The sequence below is a fragment of the Pipistrellus kuhlii genome, unplaced genomic scaffold (assembly GCF_014108245.1).
Source record: "Pipistrellus kuhlii isolate mPipKuh1 unplaced genomic scaffold, mPipKuh1.p scaffold_m20_p_9, whole genome shotgun sequence".
NCBI classification, from domain to species: Eukaryota; Metazoa; Chordata; class Mammalia; order Chiroptera; family Vespertilionidae; genus Pipistrellus; species Pipistrellus kuhlii.
Window position 1 is genome coordinate 28,089,017 of NW_023425595.1, and position 19,511 is coordinate 28,108,527.

Here is a 19,511-nt window from a genome sequence, read left to right on the forward strand (position 1 = left end):
CCCTTGCTCACCCAGGGTCGTTGGTCCCCCCAGGTCTGTGCCAACCTGGCGAATACTCTGCGGACGGCTTCGCACCTTGCCAGCTCTGTGCCCTTGGCACGTTCCAGCCCGAAGCTGGCCGTACTTCCTGCTTCTCTTGTGGGGGAGGGCTCCCCACCAAACACTTGGGAGCCACTTCCTTCCAGGACTGTGAAACCAGAGGTGAGGACGGAGCTTGCCTTTTTCCAGAACCGATGTTCGCTTTTGAGAACCATGGGAGTCTGATAAAGCTTCAGTCAAGCTCGGCCCAGAGGTGCCCTGTGTGGTGTCCCAGCGGCCCAGGGCGGGTACTGCTCCACTCACCCCTGTAGACGTGCAGGGAGCATGGGACCTCCTAGACACAGTCTCCCCCCACCACCTGGGCCCCTTCGGACAGGGCTGACTATAGAGACAAGCAGGGAGAGATGAGCCGGTGCACGTGGGTTCCTCGGCTCCTTCCTCCCAGCCTTCCAATACCTCAGCACCCTTACCTTGCACCCCACTTCCCCCTGAGCCCCACTCCTGCAGCCTCTTGCAGGAATCCAACTCCACACCCGGAGTCAGTTCTGCACCCTCAGCTCTCACACACGTGCCTGCTTCTGCCTGGCTCTGCGTGGACCCTACCTCTGAGGAGACACCCTCCTTTGCTCCCTTTGCTTGTTTCTCAGCGACAGGAGTCACAAGTCCCACCCAAGCTGGCTAGATAGGGACATGAGTGTTGAGTAGCCCCGCCCCCCCCCCCCCCCCTTAGTCAGAAAGTTACTTCCTTTGGGAGAAAAAATTATTACCTAACTGTGAAACCATTTGTGTTGCACTGGATGAAAGAGTCTTTTTTTCTCGTTTGTTTTTCATTTTCTCCCCTCTCCCTGCCCCCACAGTGCAGTGCTCCCCTGGACATTTCTACAACACCACCACTCACCGATGCATCCGTTGCCCGGCGGGGACCTATCAGCCCGAATTTGGAAAAAATCATTGTGTCTCTTGTCCGGGAAATACTACGACTGACTTTGATGGTTCCACAAACATAACCCAGTGTAAAAGTAGGTCTCTCTCTCTAAGGCGTTTAGTCCTGATTACAAGGGCAAGTGCCTGTCCACATGGGGGCAGGGCGTGTGTGTGTGTGTGTGTGTGTGTGTGTGTGTGTATGTGTGTGTGTGTGCTGCTTGCCTTTGGTGCCTGAGGGGAATATTGAAATTCTCTTTCCACTTAAAAATAAAACATGGCCAAAACCAGTTTGGCTCAGTGGATAGAGCGTGGGTCTGTAGACTGAAGGGTCCCAGGTTCGATTCTGGTCAAAGGCATGTACCTTGGTTGCGGGCACATCCCCAGTGGGGAGTGTGCAGGAGGCAGCTGATCGATGATTCTCTCTCATCGATGTTTCTAACTCCCTATCCCTCTCTCTTCTTCTCTGTAAAAAAATCAATAAAATATATTAAAAATAATAAGATAAAATAAAACATGGTCTTTACCGGAGAGAAAGGAGAAAGAAACAGCTGCCATGTCTTCGTCAGAGCTTTCTCGGGAAGGGTCAGCTCTCCTTGGCTGAGCCGCACGCTCTGTCCTCCCTGTGTTGACAGACCTGGGAGTTTTGTGTCACGGTTCCCCTGGCACTTGCACGTGGTGAACCAGGCCTATGAGCACTAACGCTGTGCTTTTGTTTGATGAATGCCTGCCCCTGACCTTGAGTGCTTCCCAGTTAGTGAGAAAGCAGCGCCAGGGACTCCGAAGGCTGGCTCTGCGTGGGGCGTTGGTGTAGCTGGGCTCCCAGCGGGGTCCTGGGCACGAAGGGACAGACTCATCCTGGAAGGGTGTCCTTCCCCGGCCCCGGCCTGGGTGTCGGCTGTTACAGAGGGACGGCTGGGCCTTCCTAACTCATCCTGTTTCCGCTTCCAGACAGAAGATGTGGAGGGGAGCTGGGGGATTTCACCGGGTACATTGAGTCCCCGAACTACCCAGGCAATTACCCAGCCAACACCGAGTGTACGTGGACCATCAACCCACCCCCCAAGCGCCGCATCCTGATCGTGGTCCCCGAGATCTTCCTGCCCATAGAGGACGACTGCGGGGACTACCTGGTGATGCGGAAAACCTGTGCGTCCTCCCCCTCGGCCCCTCCCTCCGTGGCTGCTGGGCAGCCGGGGGTGTGCTCCCAGCGGTCAGTGTGAGCCAGGCCCAGAATGTCACCTTCGCGTTAGAGCGGAGATGGGACAGGAGTTTTTAGAGTTTTCCAGGAAATAAAATTTCAACAAAACCCCCACAGTGAGGCCTCCTGCTGACCCCCAGGTCAGTCTTCCCCTCTGTGTCTCTGGGACCCTCTTCCCCACGGACACGGAGAGTCAGAGAAATAACTCAGCATGTGGGGACTGACCGAGGCAAAGGGCAGTCCAGCCAGGAGGGACCCACCCCCATCCTGACGCAGGACCTAGTGTCCATCGGGACACACTGCCATTAACACAGCTCAGAGGCATGTGCTGAGCGGGCTCTGCAGCCAGACAGCCTGGATCTGAATCCCAGCTCCACCTCTAGCAGTTCTCTGGGCTTGGATATACATTCTGGATTTTCTGTGTCTCAGCTTCCTTATTTGTCAAAATGAGGATAGTAGCTGCTTCCTTATAGGGTTATTACGAGGAAGAAATCAGTTCATATTCATAAAGCAGTTAGAAAAACACTGACATATGGAGCCACCGTGTAAGTATTTGCTATTCTTAGAGGTGGTTACCGTGGCTGAAGTCAGGTGCCGGTTTGATTCCTGACTTTTCCACATACTGGTGGTGGGGCCCAGGTCAGGGTACAGTGTATGCACTTCCCAGGGTTTTCGGAGGTTTCGTGGGATAAAGTTATAGAGGGCGGAGCACACCGCCTGGCCCTGGGAAGCCCGCAGTGAACGGCGGTGCTAATCCCCAGATCAGGGCAGGGATCAAGGGCCCCTCCCCAGCCCCTGAGGAGCGCGGCGGCCTGGGCTGCTGCTGGGGCCTGGCCCGCCTTCCCGCTGCCTCCCCGGGGGCCACACCACCAGATGTGTGGACGCGATTCCCCGGTTTTGGCCCTTAGGACGGCTCCGCTGGGCCCGGAGAGCCATGCAGCACAGCTTGTTATGGTGTGAACCTTTGGAAAGAGTCGTGCCCATGGTCGGCCTGCTTGGTGATGAACTTGAATTCCACCCCCTCCGATTTCCCTTTGCAGCTTCGTCCAATTCCGTGACGACCTACGAGACGTGCCAGACCTACGAGCGCCCCATCGCCTTCACCTCCAGGTCGAAGAAGCTGTGGATCCAGTTCAAGTCCAACGAGGGAAACAGCGCCAGAGGGTTCCAGGTCCCGTACGTGACCTACGACGGTAAGCGCTGGGAAACTCGGGGCGGCTGCTGTGGACAGAACCAGCGCCTGGGCCAGCGGGTGGCTCTCAGACATGCACACATGTTCGGGAGCCCAGGCAGGATGGAGAGGAAGGACACTGCTGACTCACAAGTGCCAAATTTTAAACAGCCATCTGGGGACACAGAGATGCTTCAGAAAAGAAATAAAAAAAGAGTGTGTTTTTATTTCCTTCTGTGGTTCAGGATCGAAAAAACCTAATCCATAAGATTTCTGTTCTGTTACAGGCAGAGAGTCATAGACCAGCGTTATTATTATTATTATTATTATTTTTTGAAGATTACAAAGACAGGCCATTCTGCTTAGGCTAGAAAAGAACGAAGACATCTAATGTTTGGTTTATTCCTCCAGCTCAGTCAGCACTGAGACCAAATTGCTTTGACAAGCCTGTGCTCAGTCTTATACTTTTCACTGAATTAAAATGTTAAAATATTTATAAAGATCATCATAATCACTGTCTTTGAAATTAAGCAGCTTTTGAAGAAATTAGTTTTCCCATACACAATCATATTTAATTCGTAAGACATGAATGATTTCCCCAATTTCAATCTAAACATGTAATTTGGAGTAATAAGGTACAGGTTCTAGTAGAGATTCTCTAATTCATTGGATGGCTCTGGACAAGCCATTCTGGATCTCAGAAGGGGGCCATTGAAGGTGGTTAGACAGGTGCCAAAAGGAGGCCTTTTGGAAAGACAATATTATATGGATTTTCTAAAAACACTTCACATGGTTTTTTTCTAACATGTTCCAAAAGATAGGATTGTCCTCCTTATGCCTGAAGCCATGTCAAACCCAAGACAAGAGCTCTTCGTCTCAGACTCCTAGGTGGACACAGGTGCCTCCCACGTGGCTCTGCTGAGAGAAACAAGAGCCTCATCTACCTGAAAGCAACCAGCTGACCACCTCCCCTCTGTGGAATCAGGAAGGAGCCAAAAACGACACAGAGTCACCAGAATAAGTGTCACCAAGGCTCATATACTTTAGTCTGGCTGTTTTCAACTCTGCCTTTGGGACAGAAGAAACCATCTTGATTTTTGGGGGGTTCTTTTGTTAACCCCTCAACCGAGGATGAGAGAGAGAGAGAGAAAGAAAGAGAGAGAGAGAGAGAGAGAGAGAGAGAGAGAGAGAGAGAGAGAGAGAGAGAGAGAGAGAGTCTAATATGTGAGACTAATGTGAGAGAGACATCAATTGGTTGCCTCCTGAATGCATTTGACCAGAGCTGGGGATCAAACCTGAAACTCAGGTGTGTGCCCTTGACTGGGGCTCGGAACACGTGATCCTTCCGTGCTTCGAGGGCTGATGCTCTAACCCACATGTGTCAAACACAAGGCCCGCGGGCCAAATCCGTCCTGCCAGGCCTTGCAATGTGGCCCGCACCGCGCTGTCATCACTGCACTCCGCTGCGTTTCCATCACAATGACAGTTTATGACTGTTCAGTAAACCATTCGGCCCGCGATTTAGGCTGGATTTTAGATTTTGGCCCCTTCTCTGATTGAGTTCGACACCCCTACTCTAACCACTGAGGACACTGGCCAGGGCACTATCTTAACTTTTTAAAATTTAGATAAAGAACAGGTGAAATGACACACAACCTGATTAGGCCCAGGAGCATGTGTCTTGCAATGCCATAGCAGAAACTAGTTGAAGACAGCTGCTTTGACCATCTATAGAAGCCTGTTAGGTTTTCACTCAAAGTCTACTTCATCTCTTTTTAAAGAACATATATTACGGCAAATTTGATATCTGGTTTCCAAACACAGAAGAACAGATGGGCAGGTGAGACTCTGCCACTGACCTTGGGAGTACAGAGAATTCTGTCATCCTCACTGACATGGATGGAGCATCACTGGGCGCCAGGCATGCGTCACATGCCCTTGGCACAGCGCATTCCTCACCGTCGCCCACAGAGCAGACACGATTCTGTGCTGATGTTACAACTGAGGCCACTGGCGCTGGGCGATTTGAGTGACATCACAAGGTCATAGCAGCACAAAGTTGCAGAGTTTTTACCTACAACACCTGACTGCTTTTCTCAGGACAGTCAGAGCAAGTGAGGAGACAACACATGCCCTTCGACGTAAGGAAAGCCCAGGCCTGTAGAGAATGCTTATGAGTTCATTTGTGCCAAACTGATGAAAATTGCCAGGAAGCAAAATATCAATGGGTTGAGAAAATGCTTTGGGGAATGGCAGTTTTGCAGCTTCCTTTATACATTCCAAGTAAAGGAGGAGATGTGAGGGGGCGTTACATGAAACCCATTGGTGGAAGATTAAGGCGTGAGAGAAAGCAAAGCTGGGGAAATCACTGGGATTGGATAAAGAGTAAAATAGACAAACACTTCTTTTACATTGGTGGGTACAGTTAATAATGTCCACAGCACATAGAGATGGTATGAAGGGGACAAGGTAACAATGAGGGGTTGTGGTCTCACGGTCTGGTGCATTGGAGAGGTCTGGAAAAAGGAGATTACTCATACATTGCTTTCGTAGGTGCAAAAAGACAATAGACAGGCTTGTTTAAGGCAAAAATTGACCTTTGTCAAGGAAGCTATAGGCCTAAGTTGTGACTACCTGCCATGACTCGCTTTTAGTTAGGAATTTTCATGTTCAGACCATTCCATGTGGTTACTTTAAGTCTCTGAGTTGGTAAGGCCCATCACGCATGTCTCCCCTGAGTTGGTCAGATTTAGTACGTGGTCTCTTTTTCGTCCACAGCCCTTACTCATATTTTATATTTACTGAAATAAAAGACCAAGAAAGTAGAGTACAAGTGATACTGTTCATGTGTTAAATTCATAACTATGATAATTATACTATTAATTTCCATTTACCATCCCTTGACTAGAAGAAACTTCTTCAAGAACTCCTCTCACACAGTTCCAATGATGTTGTTATGATTTGTTTGATTTTGTTGCACATGATACGCATATAAAGAGGCATTTTTTTGGCCTGGGATTTGAAAAGGATTGTGTTTTGCATATGCTTGATTTGACTTGTGACTGTAGGGAACAGACTAGAGTTTGAAGGGGGGGGTCACATTTGGAGAAGGCTCACGTTGTGTGCTCTGCATTTAATGTGTATGTCAGGACCCGAAATTATCAATGAGAAAATGAACATAGCATCCTTCCCTCTCTAACCTGCCAAATTCTCCCCGTTCCAACCCCATTCAAAGAGAGAGAGAGAGAGAGAGAGAGAGAGAGAGAGAGAGAGAGAGAGAGAATTTGTATTAGATAGCAAAAAAGCTTGATTGTCTTACATAATGCAAGGTCAGAGCGGAAAAAAGTGAGGAAGGGAGAAAAGTAGAGAGGGAGAGTAGAGCCAAGAGCCTGTGTGAGCTCACCAGGAAGTGAGTATAAACAGAGAAGAGATGACATCCAAGCACTGAGTCCTTGGACTCCCTACAGTGAAAGGTCAGGAAGAGAAGGAGGGAAAGCCCCAGATAGACACCAGTTGGGTAAGAAGAAAACCAGTGAGCGTGGCTTCCTGGAAGCTGAGTGAAGAAATGGATCAAGAGGAGGGGTGACTGTCCAGGTCAAATGCTACTGATGCATCAAGGAAGATGAGGACGAGAGTTGACCTTTGGGATTTAGCAACATAAAAGTCACTGGTAATTTCAACAAGTGGTTTTCAGGGAGCGGTGGGGGGCAACGTTGAGTGGACGGTTTGGGAGGGAAAGAAAGCTGTAGAATCCGAAAGATTCTTCTGGCAATTCTTTCAAGGAGTTTTGCTATAAAGAGGAACAGAAATGTAGGATGGATGCTGGAGGAAGAAATGAGGTCAAGAGAGGGAATTTTTATTTATTTATTTATTTTTTATTAGAGATATAACAGCTTGTTTGCAGGCTGATGGAAAAGACCAGTAGAGAGAGGAAATTTTATCATCTAGGGAAGAAAGGGGAGAATTACTGGAACAATGCCCTTGCTTTGGTGAGAGAAGATAGAAAGTGAGCAAAGTGGACGGATGCGCCTTGACTGGATGCGCAGGTTTATCCGAGGGGAGAGGGAATCGGAGAGATGGGTGCAGATGCCGGGAGATGAGAGGAGGTGGTGGAGGAGTCTGAGGACATTCTCTCCTGATTGCCTTCTCGGTATCTGAGTGTTCATTGTTCCTATCGCAGCTGCCGAAGGAGCATTTCTCAAAAACTTATAAAAAATGAAACCTTGAGTTTGGAAATAACTAAACCATACAATGCAACGCATGTCCTTTATTCCAACAGAGGATTACCAGGAACTCATTGAAGACATAGTTCGAGACGGCAGGCTCTATGCATCTGAGAATCATCAGGAAATACTTAAGGTGAGTCGGTATGGAAGGTGTACTCGGCAGCCCGCCCAGGGCCCCACACCTTTGGAGGGAGCTCTCCTCTTGCTCCACGTGGCTGCCTTTCAGACACGGAGCCTGCTCTGGATTGAGCTTATTTTTTTTATATTTTCACCAGACTTTGAGTTTGCTTTTTTTAAACAAATTCAGGAAGCTGTCATGAATGTTGTCGAGTGTAGTTGTATTTTTCAATTTGGAGAAGTGTGGTAGAGGAGCAGTAAAAACCTTGCTTATCATTACAATACAAGCCAGAGGCAGATTGTGTTTTCATGTTGGTTCTCCAAAATAGTTGAAGATCCTTGGCTCTTGCTCCTTCAAGAGTGAAATTCACCAAATCTTAGACATTTATAAGTAACTGTCAATGAACACTTGCCACATCACTATCCCAATAAAAATTCCCCAAATTCCGTTTTTATATCTCATCCGGTTTAGAAAAGGAAAAGAGTTTTTTGTGTTTTTTTTTAACATTAAATTTTCCTTTATAAAAGCATTTCATGCTTTTTGGTAGATAATTAGGAAAACTAAGAACTGGGTGAGAAGATAAAAATCAGAGGAAACCATTTTCACAAAGTGTTTTTCAGCTGCTCAGCCTAACACTGGGTCATTATAGTTCCCTTGGCGAAATGTCAGCATGTTTAAATAATTTGGCCCAGTAACAGAAGTCCTGTTCTTTTCAGGATAAGAAGCTGATCGAGGCGCTGTTTGATGTCCTGGCCCACCCCCAGAACTATTTCAAGCACACAGTCCAGGAGTCCCGGGAGATGTTTCCAAAGTCCTTCATCCGATTGCTGCGCTCCAAAGTGTCCAGGTTTCTGAGGCCTTACAAATGAGCCTGCCCACGGGCACTCCGCCCCGCGCTCCGCCCGCGGGCTCACCGCGCTCCGCCCACGGGCACTCCGCACCGCGCTCCGCCCGCGGGCTGGCGGCCGAGCCGTCTGCGCCTGCAGCCAGCCTGGCCTCGCCTCGTTGGATGTCGCTGCCTCGAGCAGCAGTGACGGGTTAGGGTTCAATTTTTATAGGTAATACAGATATTTTGGTAACTTGGACTTGGTTTTCTCTCCCAGCGTGGTGGATGTGGACCGGGAATGGCTTTGGGTCTCTCCCACTTCTCACGGCTGTGGGCAGATGTCTTGGATACGCCCAGGGCTGGCTGAGCGGGACCTCAGTCAGCTCAGGTGAGACTCGCCTGTCTTTCCTGTTCTCACTCCTCCTCCATCGCACTGTGAGGGAAAGGAGGCCACGGAAGGGGCTGCCTTGTCTGTAACGTCAGCTTCCTCCAGCCCAGCCCTCCCTAAGGACCCCTCTGGGCCTGGGGTTCAGGCTCTGAACAGGCAGAGAAAGGAAGGAGGAAGGGAGGGACCATCCCCACACCTGAGACCTGGCAGGACTCCGTGTCTCCACGGCCTTCTCCTCCAGCCTGTGTGGCCTAAATTTGATCTCAGGAGCTTGAATTCTAAGCATTGATTATTTAAAAAAAAATAAAAATAAAAAAAATACTTAAAGCAGAAAGAATTAGAAATACAGAGCTAAAAACTGAGCACTTCCTCAGACATAATAACGCAGGCCCATTGACGCCTTCCTTGTGACTAACTCCCACCTGTAGCAAGTCCACAGCGCAGGTTCCAGCACCAGCTGTGCCTTGGCACACGGGCCTGGGCACAGTGTCCGGGCCTGGAGCATTCCGGTCAGAGCCATCTACCTTCATGGAAAGGGCAGTTCACACACCCTGAGTCAGGACTGCCGAGGGTTCTGTTTCCACAGTGGGCTTTCCCTATGGGTGTCCGAGGTTCAGGTGGGACACAGTGCAGACCAGCCTGCTAGGCGTGCCTTCCTTCCCCACGCTCCGAGGTCAGAGACGGACTCAGCTCCGACCACATGAGCAGCGCCACTGAGGGTGGTCTCACCTCCTAATGGGCACCCCACTGCCAGCAGCAGCTACACCGATCCCGGTTTCTGTATCTCAGGATCATCTCACCTCTGGTCAGCACAGCAGGGCCCCGCCATCATTTTCTCCCACAGGAACTCGAATTTTTGACATTACTGAATTTTAAAAAATGTAAACCTGTAGGCAAAAATCTCATTACAGTAAATAAAAATTATTTCTATCCAACAAGCTGCCATTTCCCTAATGAATGGGCTGACTGCACACAACCCTAGTGTGTTATTCTTTTGTAAAAACAAAACAAAACAAAACAAAAAAACAAAAAAACTAACTATACATACAGTTCTCTATACCAAAGTACTAAAAAAATGGTTAACAAATATTTTTTATTTGTATTTTTAAGACGTATGAAGAATAGACTTTAGAAAGCAGGCATGGAGGCAGAGAGAAGTTAACAAATATTTTTAGAGAAAATGAAGACTATTTCATTATTATTGGATCACTTTTCATCTCATTGCTTTGTTTTGTTTTTCAATCTGTTGATAACATCGATCTTTTTGAAAAATCCTCATCAAACGTTTCTTCTTTATTGGGATGGGCCCTAAAAACCCATTTCCCAACTTCTCTTCAAAAATGTAAACTTCTTTATTAAAAAAATAATAATAATAACCATTAAAACAAGCACCTGGCATTTGTAATACCGGAACTTTGCCTACATTTCTGAGTCTCCACATCAGAGGAAGAGTCAAATGTGATAGAACCCCAGTCAGTGGCCGGGTGGGTGTGGAGGTGGGGTGAGCTGAACCCAGCCATCCCTGTCCCAGCACAGCAGTGACTTTGTGCTCAGGGCTGCGCGTCTGTGTTGCTGACTTCATTCGAAGGGCAGGAATGGGAGGGAGGCTGCACAAACCCGGCCTCTGTGAAGCGGCCTCCGGGAGCAGGCCCATGCACCAGAGCTGAGCCCCCAGCAAACGCACGGGCCTCGGAGGCCCTCCGGAAGCTTCCGCTCCGGACCAGCCAGCCACCTGAGGATGCGGTGGTCCTGTTGGGAGGCTGGCTGGCTGGGGCTGCTCTTGCCACCTGCTAAATCCACTATTCACCAAACATCTGCTCTGGGCCTGGCACTCTTCTAGGCCCTAGGGATCAGTGACAAGACAGACAAGGTGCTTGCCTTCACGGAGCATACATTTTAGAGGGAAGAGACAAACAAATAAACCACCAATAGAAAGTATCAAGTTAATAGTAAATATTATGTTGGAAATGAAAATAAGTGAGTGCAACAGATGACTGTGTGTCTACTTTAGGAGTGTGGATTGTGGATGGTCTCTCTGGAGCAATGGCATTTCAACTTAAAACGTAAGTGGCAAAAAGGAGCCAGCCTTGGGAAAATCGGGGCGGGGGGAGAGGGGGAGAGGATTCCAGGTAGAGGAGAGCCACATGCCAAGGCTGCCAGGCAGGAACACGCGTGTGTGTGGATTACAGTCTGGTGAGATGGTGAGTGGTCAGAGAGGAGGCCAGGGTGAGACCAGGGGCCAGAGCACCCTCTGGCTTTTGAATCCAGAACTAGGCATTCGGGTTTAATCCTAGTGTGCTGTGAGGGTTTTAAGCAGAGGTGTGGCATGATCTGACTTGTATTTTTAAGACCGCTCTGTACGAAGAGCAGATTTTAGAAAGGAGGCATGGAGCCAGAGAACAGTTAACAAGCTATCGCAACCCACCAAGCCGTCATGCAGGTGGGAGATGAGGTGGTCCGGGTTAAGGGGATAATAGTGAAGATGGACTACACAAATGAACGTTCAAATAGGCACTTGGTTCTGTGAGGACCCAGAGAAGTCAGAGCCAGAATATGAATTTCAATGTCACAGAATAAAGACGTGGGCTGGTTGAGGTCACCTGGGAAAGGTGTGCAGACGAAAGAAGGCCAGGGAGCCCTGCATTCTGGGGCTCCTTGGGTGGCACAGGGACCAGGACTCGGAGGAGATGCTCATTAAGTGAACAGGAAGCGGAGTTTCACCTTCCCTCCGAGAAAGCGAATTCTGTGGGAGAACGCTGGGGAGTGGGAGTGGAATCTGCTCAAGTCCTTCCTTCCAGCTGTGGATATTGTTCTGGAGCCATTTGTGGATGCAGCAACGTTTCCCTTGAGTGTCCCATGCTAATAAAAGAGGGTTGGCCTCTTCACACTAACAGATGATTCTCTTCACTGTGGAAAATTGCTTGCTCTGAATCATTCTCTGGCTGTGAAGGGTGCTGTCTGCAGGCACTCACTGGATTTAGGTTTGCAGGTGATTTTTAAGTTGTCATGGAACTTGGGGAAGGGGCGGCTGTACCTCATGCAGCACAGACTCACTTGCCCGCGGGCTGGTCTTTGCAGGAAAATGCACCAGGGCTGCTGGGCCCCTGGGACACTCAGAAGCAGGGCCTCTTATCAGGGCTGTCCTACTTCCTGTCCCATAGCAGGATGGGTCCTGAGGCCTTACTCAGTCTTCGTCACTCTGAGTCTGTATTTGAGAGGCAGAGTGGGTTAGGGGAGGGTGGAGTGAAGCAGTCCCTCCCCAAGAGGCCTTGTTATCTGACTACTTGCTAGGCAAGCTCTCCTCCAAACCCAGATCCTGGGTGTGGCCAGGAGAGGCCCATCCACGGGAAATGAGAAGCCATGGTGAGCTTTCATTTCGGTGGCATCTCACTTACTCTGGGGGTTTGTGAGCCCAGGTCAGAGGTGTCCTGAATATTGGTGGTACCCCACTTCCTTCTCCCTCCTGGCAGTCCTGACCAGCCTGCAGGAGACCACCCTTATGGTCCAGCAAGGCTGCTTCAGTGATCGACAGGCACAAGGGCATATGTACTCAGCAGGGGTAACTTCCCAGAGAACACAGTAGGATCAAAATAGGTTTAGGAAATAAAACCACTCTTTTGGCTGAACTAAAGGGATACAAACTAAATATCTAAATATCTAAACCCACCTGCTGGGAACAATGCAGTAACTCAGCATGGCTTGGTTTTCAGAGTACCTCATTGGAGAATGCAGCCAGATGCCTTAGGAACTAGTAACTCTTTGTTATGTGTTTGTTCATTCACTTCTGTACCATATTTATTGAGGGCTTACGAAGTGCTAGGCACTGTAGGAGCTGGTGATACTGTAGTGAGCAAAATAAAGCCTCTGCTCTTGTGGAGTTTAAATTCTAGTAGAAGAAGACATAAAGTAAACCAACAAACATATGTTGTAAAGTCAAGTGCGATAACTACCATATTATAAAGAAAATAAGATTGAAAGGATAGAGGATGAAGAGGTGGTGAGAGGGAGCTGTTATTTTCAATAGAGTGAGTTCATAATTAGAGTCATGAACCAGGCCTCTCTGGGGATTGGCTCCTCAAACCGAGCCTGGCACCACTGGCCCCCTGGGAAGTTCCAATACCCACCTACGAGAATTTGACATTTCACCTCCCAGCCAGGAAGACCAAAGCTTCAAGTTGTGAACAGTCGTTTTGCAATTTCTAGAACAGGCGCCACCTAGTGGTTTTAAATGGGATTAACCTGTTTTTCATCGTCAAAGGGCCTTAGAGCTTAAATGCCCTTGGAATTTAAATGCCCATAGTTCAAAGACAAAATGTTACCCATGGGGTGTTGGGGACTAGGGTTGAGGTTTGACAATTGATTGCATGTTGTTTCATACAGACCCTCGGAATGTGTCTGTCATCTTTTCCATATCAGAAGTCATTTATTTAGGCCATTTTACACCATCAACGCTGTTTTGAATCATATCCAAACAAATGTATGCATGCACACACATACACCCCACATTCATTCTTTCATTCATTGTTATGGTTTAGGCACATGCTAGGCTAATTTAAACACCAAGTGGCCAGATTATTAAAAGGCTAATATAATAAAAGGCTAATATGCAAATTGTCCTCTCAACCAGGAGTTCCACCAGCAGGCAGGCTGGACAACCACCCATGTCCCCCTGGTCAGGCTGGCCGGACCCCACCCATGCACAAATTCGTGTGTGTGTGTGTGTGTGTGTGTGTGTGTGTAGCCGAGCAGCATTCCTACTGTGGCAACACACTGACATGAGGGGGCAGTTCCTGCATTGAGTGTCTGCCCCCTAGTGGTCAGTTTGTGTCATAGTAACTGGTCGACTGGTCATTCTGCTATTCGTTCACTGGGCTTTTATTATATAGGATGGGAAAAATTCACCCCAAATTGTAATCTTGCGTAAAATTCCACCACATGTAATTCTAAGAGCTCCCATATCCCACTGGCTTGGACCATCCTCTGATCCTATATTCCATCCTAGGACTGAAGGATGATATCCAGGCACAGTTTGGCATTTTCTGTCATTTCTCTACACAATGCATAAAAACAAACAAACAAGTCAGAAATACCTTCCTCAAATCTAAGCTTGGTGTTGGCTTTGCCTTGTACACACATTGTGGCTAAAAATAAATTAACTTTTAATTAAAAGTTGCTGAGCAGGAAATAGGACCGATGCCCCAGGGAGGACAGAGCCCAGCAGTGTGTGACTGATCCAGCCATGGCCCGTGGGAGTGTGGAGGGAAAGAGCGTGAGCTTGTGGTGAACCCTGGTCAGCCTGCCTGCTCAGCCCTCTGCAGCCTTGGGGGTAACTTACTGTGTGTGACCACAAACTGCTCACCAAACCACAGTATCAGTGAACTTGGATGTGTATGAGGCCTGTCCTGTCCAACATGAGCCCGGCCTGTCCATCGAATCAAACTATGGACAATATAGCAAGAACATGAGCCCGGAACCCCGATGTCAGATCCAGGTGGCTTGGCTTGAAAACAGCTCTTATTTATTTTCTGACTTCCCAGCTCTGGCACTCACCCTGTATCCCATTCTCAAAGCGCGCCCCTCCCCCCCCCCCAGTTGAAGACCCAAAGGAGGCTGCTGGGAAAACAGACTGTAAGCTTGGAGCTGCTGACAGCCAAGAGACAGGTAGAGCCTGCCCGCCATGGCATCGGCTCAGAGAGGAAGAAGTGACAATGTCGTTTGAGCCCTGCACTTTTATTTATTTTTTATTATTTAAAATATATCTTATTGATTTTTTACAGAAGGGAAAGGAAAGGGATAGAAACATCTATGGGAGAGAAACATCTATTAGCTGCCTCCTGCACACCTCCTCATGGAGATGTGTCTGCAACCCAGGTACATGCCCTTGACTGGAATCGAACCTGGGACCTTTCAGTCCTCAGGCCAACACTCTATCCACTGAGCCAAACTGGTTAGGGCCCCCTGCACTTTTAAATTATGACACCAAACACCTTGCATTTTGGCTTAAGACATTTTCAAATGGGCATCTGTGGCGTATAATAAAAACTACACAAATAAAATCCTAACTGAAACAGCATCAGCTTGTCTAGTATAATTTTCAAGGATGGATCCTTTATAACAGCCAAGGAAGGAAGTAGAGATCTTTAGAACAAAGCCGCTTGACATGCAAACTCAGAATCCAGAGGCACTGGGCATGGGCAGAGTTGGCCAGCTCCTGCCTCAGGAGGCTTTGGCTCCATGGGGCAAGCTTAGGGGGATCATGGTGGCAGCTACCTTCTGCGGAGCCCTTCCTGTGTGCCATGATGTGCTATGTGTATTCTTTATTTTTTTAAAAAATATATATATTTATTGACCTCACAGAGGGAGGAAGAGGGAGAAAGAGAGATAAAAACATCAATGATGAGGTAGAATCACTGATATTTGGCTGCCTCCTGCATGCTCCAACCCGGGCATGTGCCCTTGACTGGAATTGAACCTGGGACCCTTCAGTCCGCAATCCAATGCTCTATCCACTGAGCCAAAGCAACCATGGCTGTATTTTTTTCATTTAACCAATCCTCACAGCAGTCCTGAGAGGTAGATATGTTACTGGCATGATTTTTTAGATGAGGGATCCAAACCCACAGTGATGGCACTTCCGGCGTCGCCATGGCGGCCAACGTTACCAGCAACCCATCGTAGCTGCTGCCTCTGGGGCTTGTGGACAAGTGTGTAGGATCAAGAATTCACATCGTGATGAGGAGTGATAAGGAAATTGTTGGCACGCTTCTAGGATTGATGACTTTGTCAATATGGTACTGGAAGATGTCTCTGAATTTGAAATCACACCAGAAGGAAGAAGGATCACTAAATTAGACCAGATTTTGCTAAATGGAAGTAATATAACAATGTTGGTTCCTGAAGGAGAAAGACTTGAAGTATGAATGGATTTCCTTGACTTACATTAGATTCTGTTTGTCTTCTAATGACAACAAAATATAATTTTTTAAAGAATATATTTTATTGATTTTTTACCGAGAGGAAGGGAGAGAGATAGAGAGCCAGAAACGTTGATGAGAGAGAAACATTGACCAGCTGCCGCTGCCTCTTGCACACCCCCTACTGGGGATGTGCCCGCAACCAATGTACACGCCCCTGGGATCTTTCAGACCGACGCTCTACCACTGAGCCAAACCGGTTTCGGCAACAAAATATAATTTTTAAACCTTTCACTGTCTGGATTCTGTGAAGCCAAGTTTCCCGTTAAAGGGGAATGCTTTGAAGAGGCATTGTAAATGCCATTTTTTAAGTTAATCATGTTTATCTTGGGGGAAAAGAACATTGAAAACTAAAGTAAAGGGGGTTTTGGTTGTCATTTTATTTATTATACTGCAATAGCCATTGAGACAAAGCTTGTGGTTATTTTGTCGGTTGCTCTCTCGTCATTTTACCTCTGTTTCCTTATTTACATGACCACGTGGTTCTGAAAAATTGTTCCAAACAAAATGATGAACTTTGGATTTTGAACAGGTGCATTTAACCCGAAATTATTCAATTAAGTTCAAACTGTGATGCTTTGAAACTAGGATTTTTTGCAGCAGAAACCGGTTTGGCTCAGTGGATAGAGCGTCAGCCTGCAGCCTGAAAGGTCCCAGGTTCAATTCTGGTCAAGGGCATGTACTTTGGTTGCGAGCACATCCCCAGTAGGGGGTGTGCAAGAGGCAGTTGATCGATGATTCTCTCATCGATGTTTCTAACTCTCTATCCCTCTTCCTTCCTCTCTGTAAAAAATCAATAAAATATATATTTAAAAAACCAAGCGAAATAGACAGGTAATCTGTGCACATTGTAGAAAGGCAGACAAATGAAAAGGAAAATATCATACTTTGCTGTCTACCCTCAGACTTTTTCAGTACATATTTTGTATTTACAAAAATTCGTTCGCCCTGATGATGCTGTTTTTGGCCTCCATTGAAGAGTTTTTAGAAATTTAAGTGGTGAATGTCTTTCTGTGTCATATTTCAGCAACATTAATGTATGCATAGTATTTCATTAAATGGGTTTACCACAGTTTATTTAGCCTACTCTTATTATTGGCCACAGCAGTCTAACTCTAACTAAATCTTTATACATGCTTATTTTTCTTAGAAGAAATTCAGAAGTGTGTACTGTCAAAAGGTATATATTGTCATGTTGCTACTAAAATGTTCGTCAGCGGTTTTTCACACTTTATATACCACCACTGGCTATGTTCTCTCTTCTCTCTTTGTCATCTTAATAGACAAAACTTGGTATATTTAAAATTTTCTTTACTAATTTTGTATTTTGTGAATTATGTCTATGAGGCTTTTGTCATTGAGATGCTTGTCTTATTTCTCACTAATTTCTAAAATTCTTAATAGTTCCCCTTAATCATGTATTTTGCAGGTAAATTCCCCACTTTGTAGTTTGCTTGTTAGGGGTACATTTTTTTAAATATATTTTATTGATTTTTTTACAAAGAGGAAAAGAGAGGGATAGAGAGTTAGAAACATCGATGAGAGAGAATCATCGATCAGCTGCCTCCTGCACACCCCCCACTGGGGATGTGCCAGCAACCAATGTACATGCCCTTGACCGGAATTGAACCCGGGACCCTTCAGTCTGTAGGCTGACGCTCTAGCCACTGAGCCAAACCGGTTTAGGAGGGGGTACATTTTTTGACAAATAAAAAAATATTTTATGTAAAAAAATAAAAAATAAAAAAATAAAAGAAAAAAGAAGGAAAGAAACTCACAGTGATAAAGTAACTTCCTAGTCATATAGCTAGTGGCAGAACAGAGATTGAAACCTAATGAATCAGAGTCTAAAACCCTTGTTTTAACAATATTATACTTCTTCCAAGATGAGTCAGTGCAGGTAGGGGAGCTTGGCTATTGGAGAATTAAGAATGATCTTTTCTGTTGGTACAGCCCCTCGAGCTTACAAAGCCCAAGTTCACCTGCAGTCTCACTGTACCCATTTTACAGATATGGAAACTCAGGCTTAGAGGTAGGAAGGGACCAGCTCAACGGTCATTCGGGCAAACTGGATAAGCTGCCCAGAGGTGATGCTCCTCAAACGAAGCAGCCAATCCACAGTCTGCATAAACTCACAGTGCGCATGGGCGGGGCCGGGGGAGGGCTGGCCTCGCCACACTGACCCGTGCTGATGGGCCGCCATGGTCTCAGTGTGGCTAAGGACGATCTCTGACAGACGAGGGGGCCAACTGGTGTCGTGGCCACAGATCCCGCTGCAGGACACACCCCAAGACGGCAAAGAGCTGCGCTGCATTCACAGACTCCCAGCTCCAGCCAAGGCCCTATTTCTTTTTCAGCAACACTTGATACGGACAAATTCCAGTTCAGCCAGAGAGCTTCGGCTTCCTGGTGTTCCCCCGGGGGCTCTCTCGCAATGAAAGCTTCCCCTTTCTTCCACTGGGCCATCCTCAGCAAAAAAAAAAAAAAAAAAAAAAAAAAAAAAAAAAAGGCTGCCAGACTGAGCTGAGCTGCCTGAGGAGGGGGGAACTGGGATCTGCCAGCCTGGCTTCCTCCCCGAGGAGAGGAGCTGTCCCAGCCTCAGCCCCGGCCTGTCCCCATGCTTTGCTGAGCTCAGGGGCACTTGTCCTAGACAGACAAGGCGAGGCTGTCTTTCGCTGTTCCCTGGGCGACTCTCACCTGGGGGAGTGACCAGGCAGGGATCCAGGCGACAGAACAGAAGGGGCCAGGACAGTCGCCGTTGTTCACTGCTGGGAGCGCGCCAGGGGGCTGGAAGGTGAGCTGCAATCCCAACCCCCTCCTGAACTTTGTGTCCAGGAGGCGCTGCTGCTCTCCCTGCAGAATTGGGGGACAGGGGAATCCTTGAAGCCAGGTGAGCAGCCTTCTGGATTTATTTTCCCACGAGCAATCTGTGAGCTCTGAATCTAGGGCGAGTGTGGAAGGTAGGACTGGAGGGTAAAAGCAAGTTCATGATGTCAAACCCAGCCCTTCCAGGTCTGGAAGGTCCAGCACAGGTTCCGGGAGAGCAGGCAGTTGGCCTTCTTTAAAAGCCAAGCTCTACCACTCGCTTTCCTTGGGCAAGTCCTTAACTTCTTGCCATGCTTACGCTCAGTGTTGATTGAGAGCCTCCTATTTGGATTCCGTGATAAGAAAAAAAAAAAAAAGATTAAATCAGACAACCAATAACAGCTTCCCTCCACCACCATCACCAAAAAAAGTGTGAAATGTTCAGAGAAAGGCATAGGATATGATTAGGGAGAATCACCCTCTCTGGAAGGTTAGAGAACACTTTCCTAAATAAATGAAAGTGGAGCTGGGGTCCAGGGGGAACAATCATGAAGCTGAGGGCTGTCTGTTTACTGAGCAAAGTATTATAGTTTATACGCAGAGGGAACAGGATATTCAAAAGCAGACTCCTTGGCAAAAGGGAGAGTGACTCCTCGAAGGAACTGGAGTGCAGCGGGGAGAAGCAGGTGGGAGCAGACCAGGCAAGGAGGTGGGTCTTTATCTTAAGAGGAACAGGAAGCCTTGTGAGGTGATCAAAGCAGGGAGGTGAGGTGACCATGGCTGTAGTTTGAAAAGGTTACCCTGGCAGTGGAAAGCAAGGAACTGGAAGGTAACCGAGGCAC

The 19,511-nt window shown here is 47.6% G+C and overlaps 1 protein-coding gene and 1 pseudogene across 8 annotated transcripts in view; both read left to right on the forward strand.

The window, feature by feature from the left end:
- Positions 1 to 9,421, forward strand: part of SCUBE2 (signal peptide, CUB domain and EGF like domain containing 2) — a 64,564-nt gene extending 55,143 nt beyond the window's left edge. For all 8 annotated transcript variants that reach the window (XM_045577613.1, XM_045577615.1, XM_036427198.2 and 5 more), the window contains 6 exons: positions 34 to 201; positions 897 to 1,058; positions 1,912 to 2,109; positions 3,202 to 3,354; positions 7,612 to 7,691; positions 8,393 to 9,421. In XM_045577613.1, coding sequence (XP_045433569.1) covers positions 34 to 201; positions 897 to 1,058; positions 1,912 to 2,109; positions 3,202 to 3,354; positions 7,612 to 7,691; positions 8,393 to 8,545 — 914 coding nt within the window. In that variant the 3' untranslated portion in view covers positions 8,546 to 9,421. The remainder of the gene's footprint in view (positions 1 to 33; positions 202 to 896; positions 1,059 to 1,911; positions 2,110 to 3,201; positions 3,355 to 7,611; positions 7,692 to 8,392) is intronic.
- A 6,114-nt stretch (positions 9,422 to 15,535) lies between these two features.
- On the forward strand, positions 15,536 to 15,868 carry LOC118713394 (annotated as a pseudogene).
- The last annotated feature ends 3,643 nt before the right edge of the window (positions 15,869 to 19,511 follow it).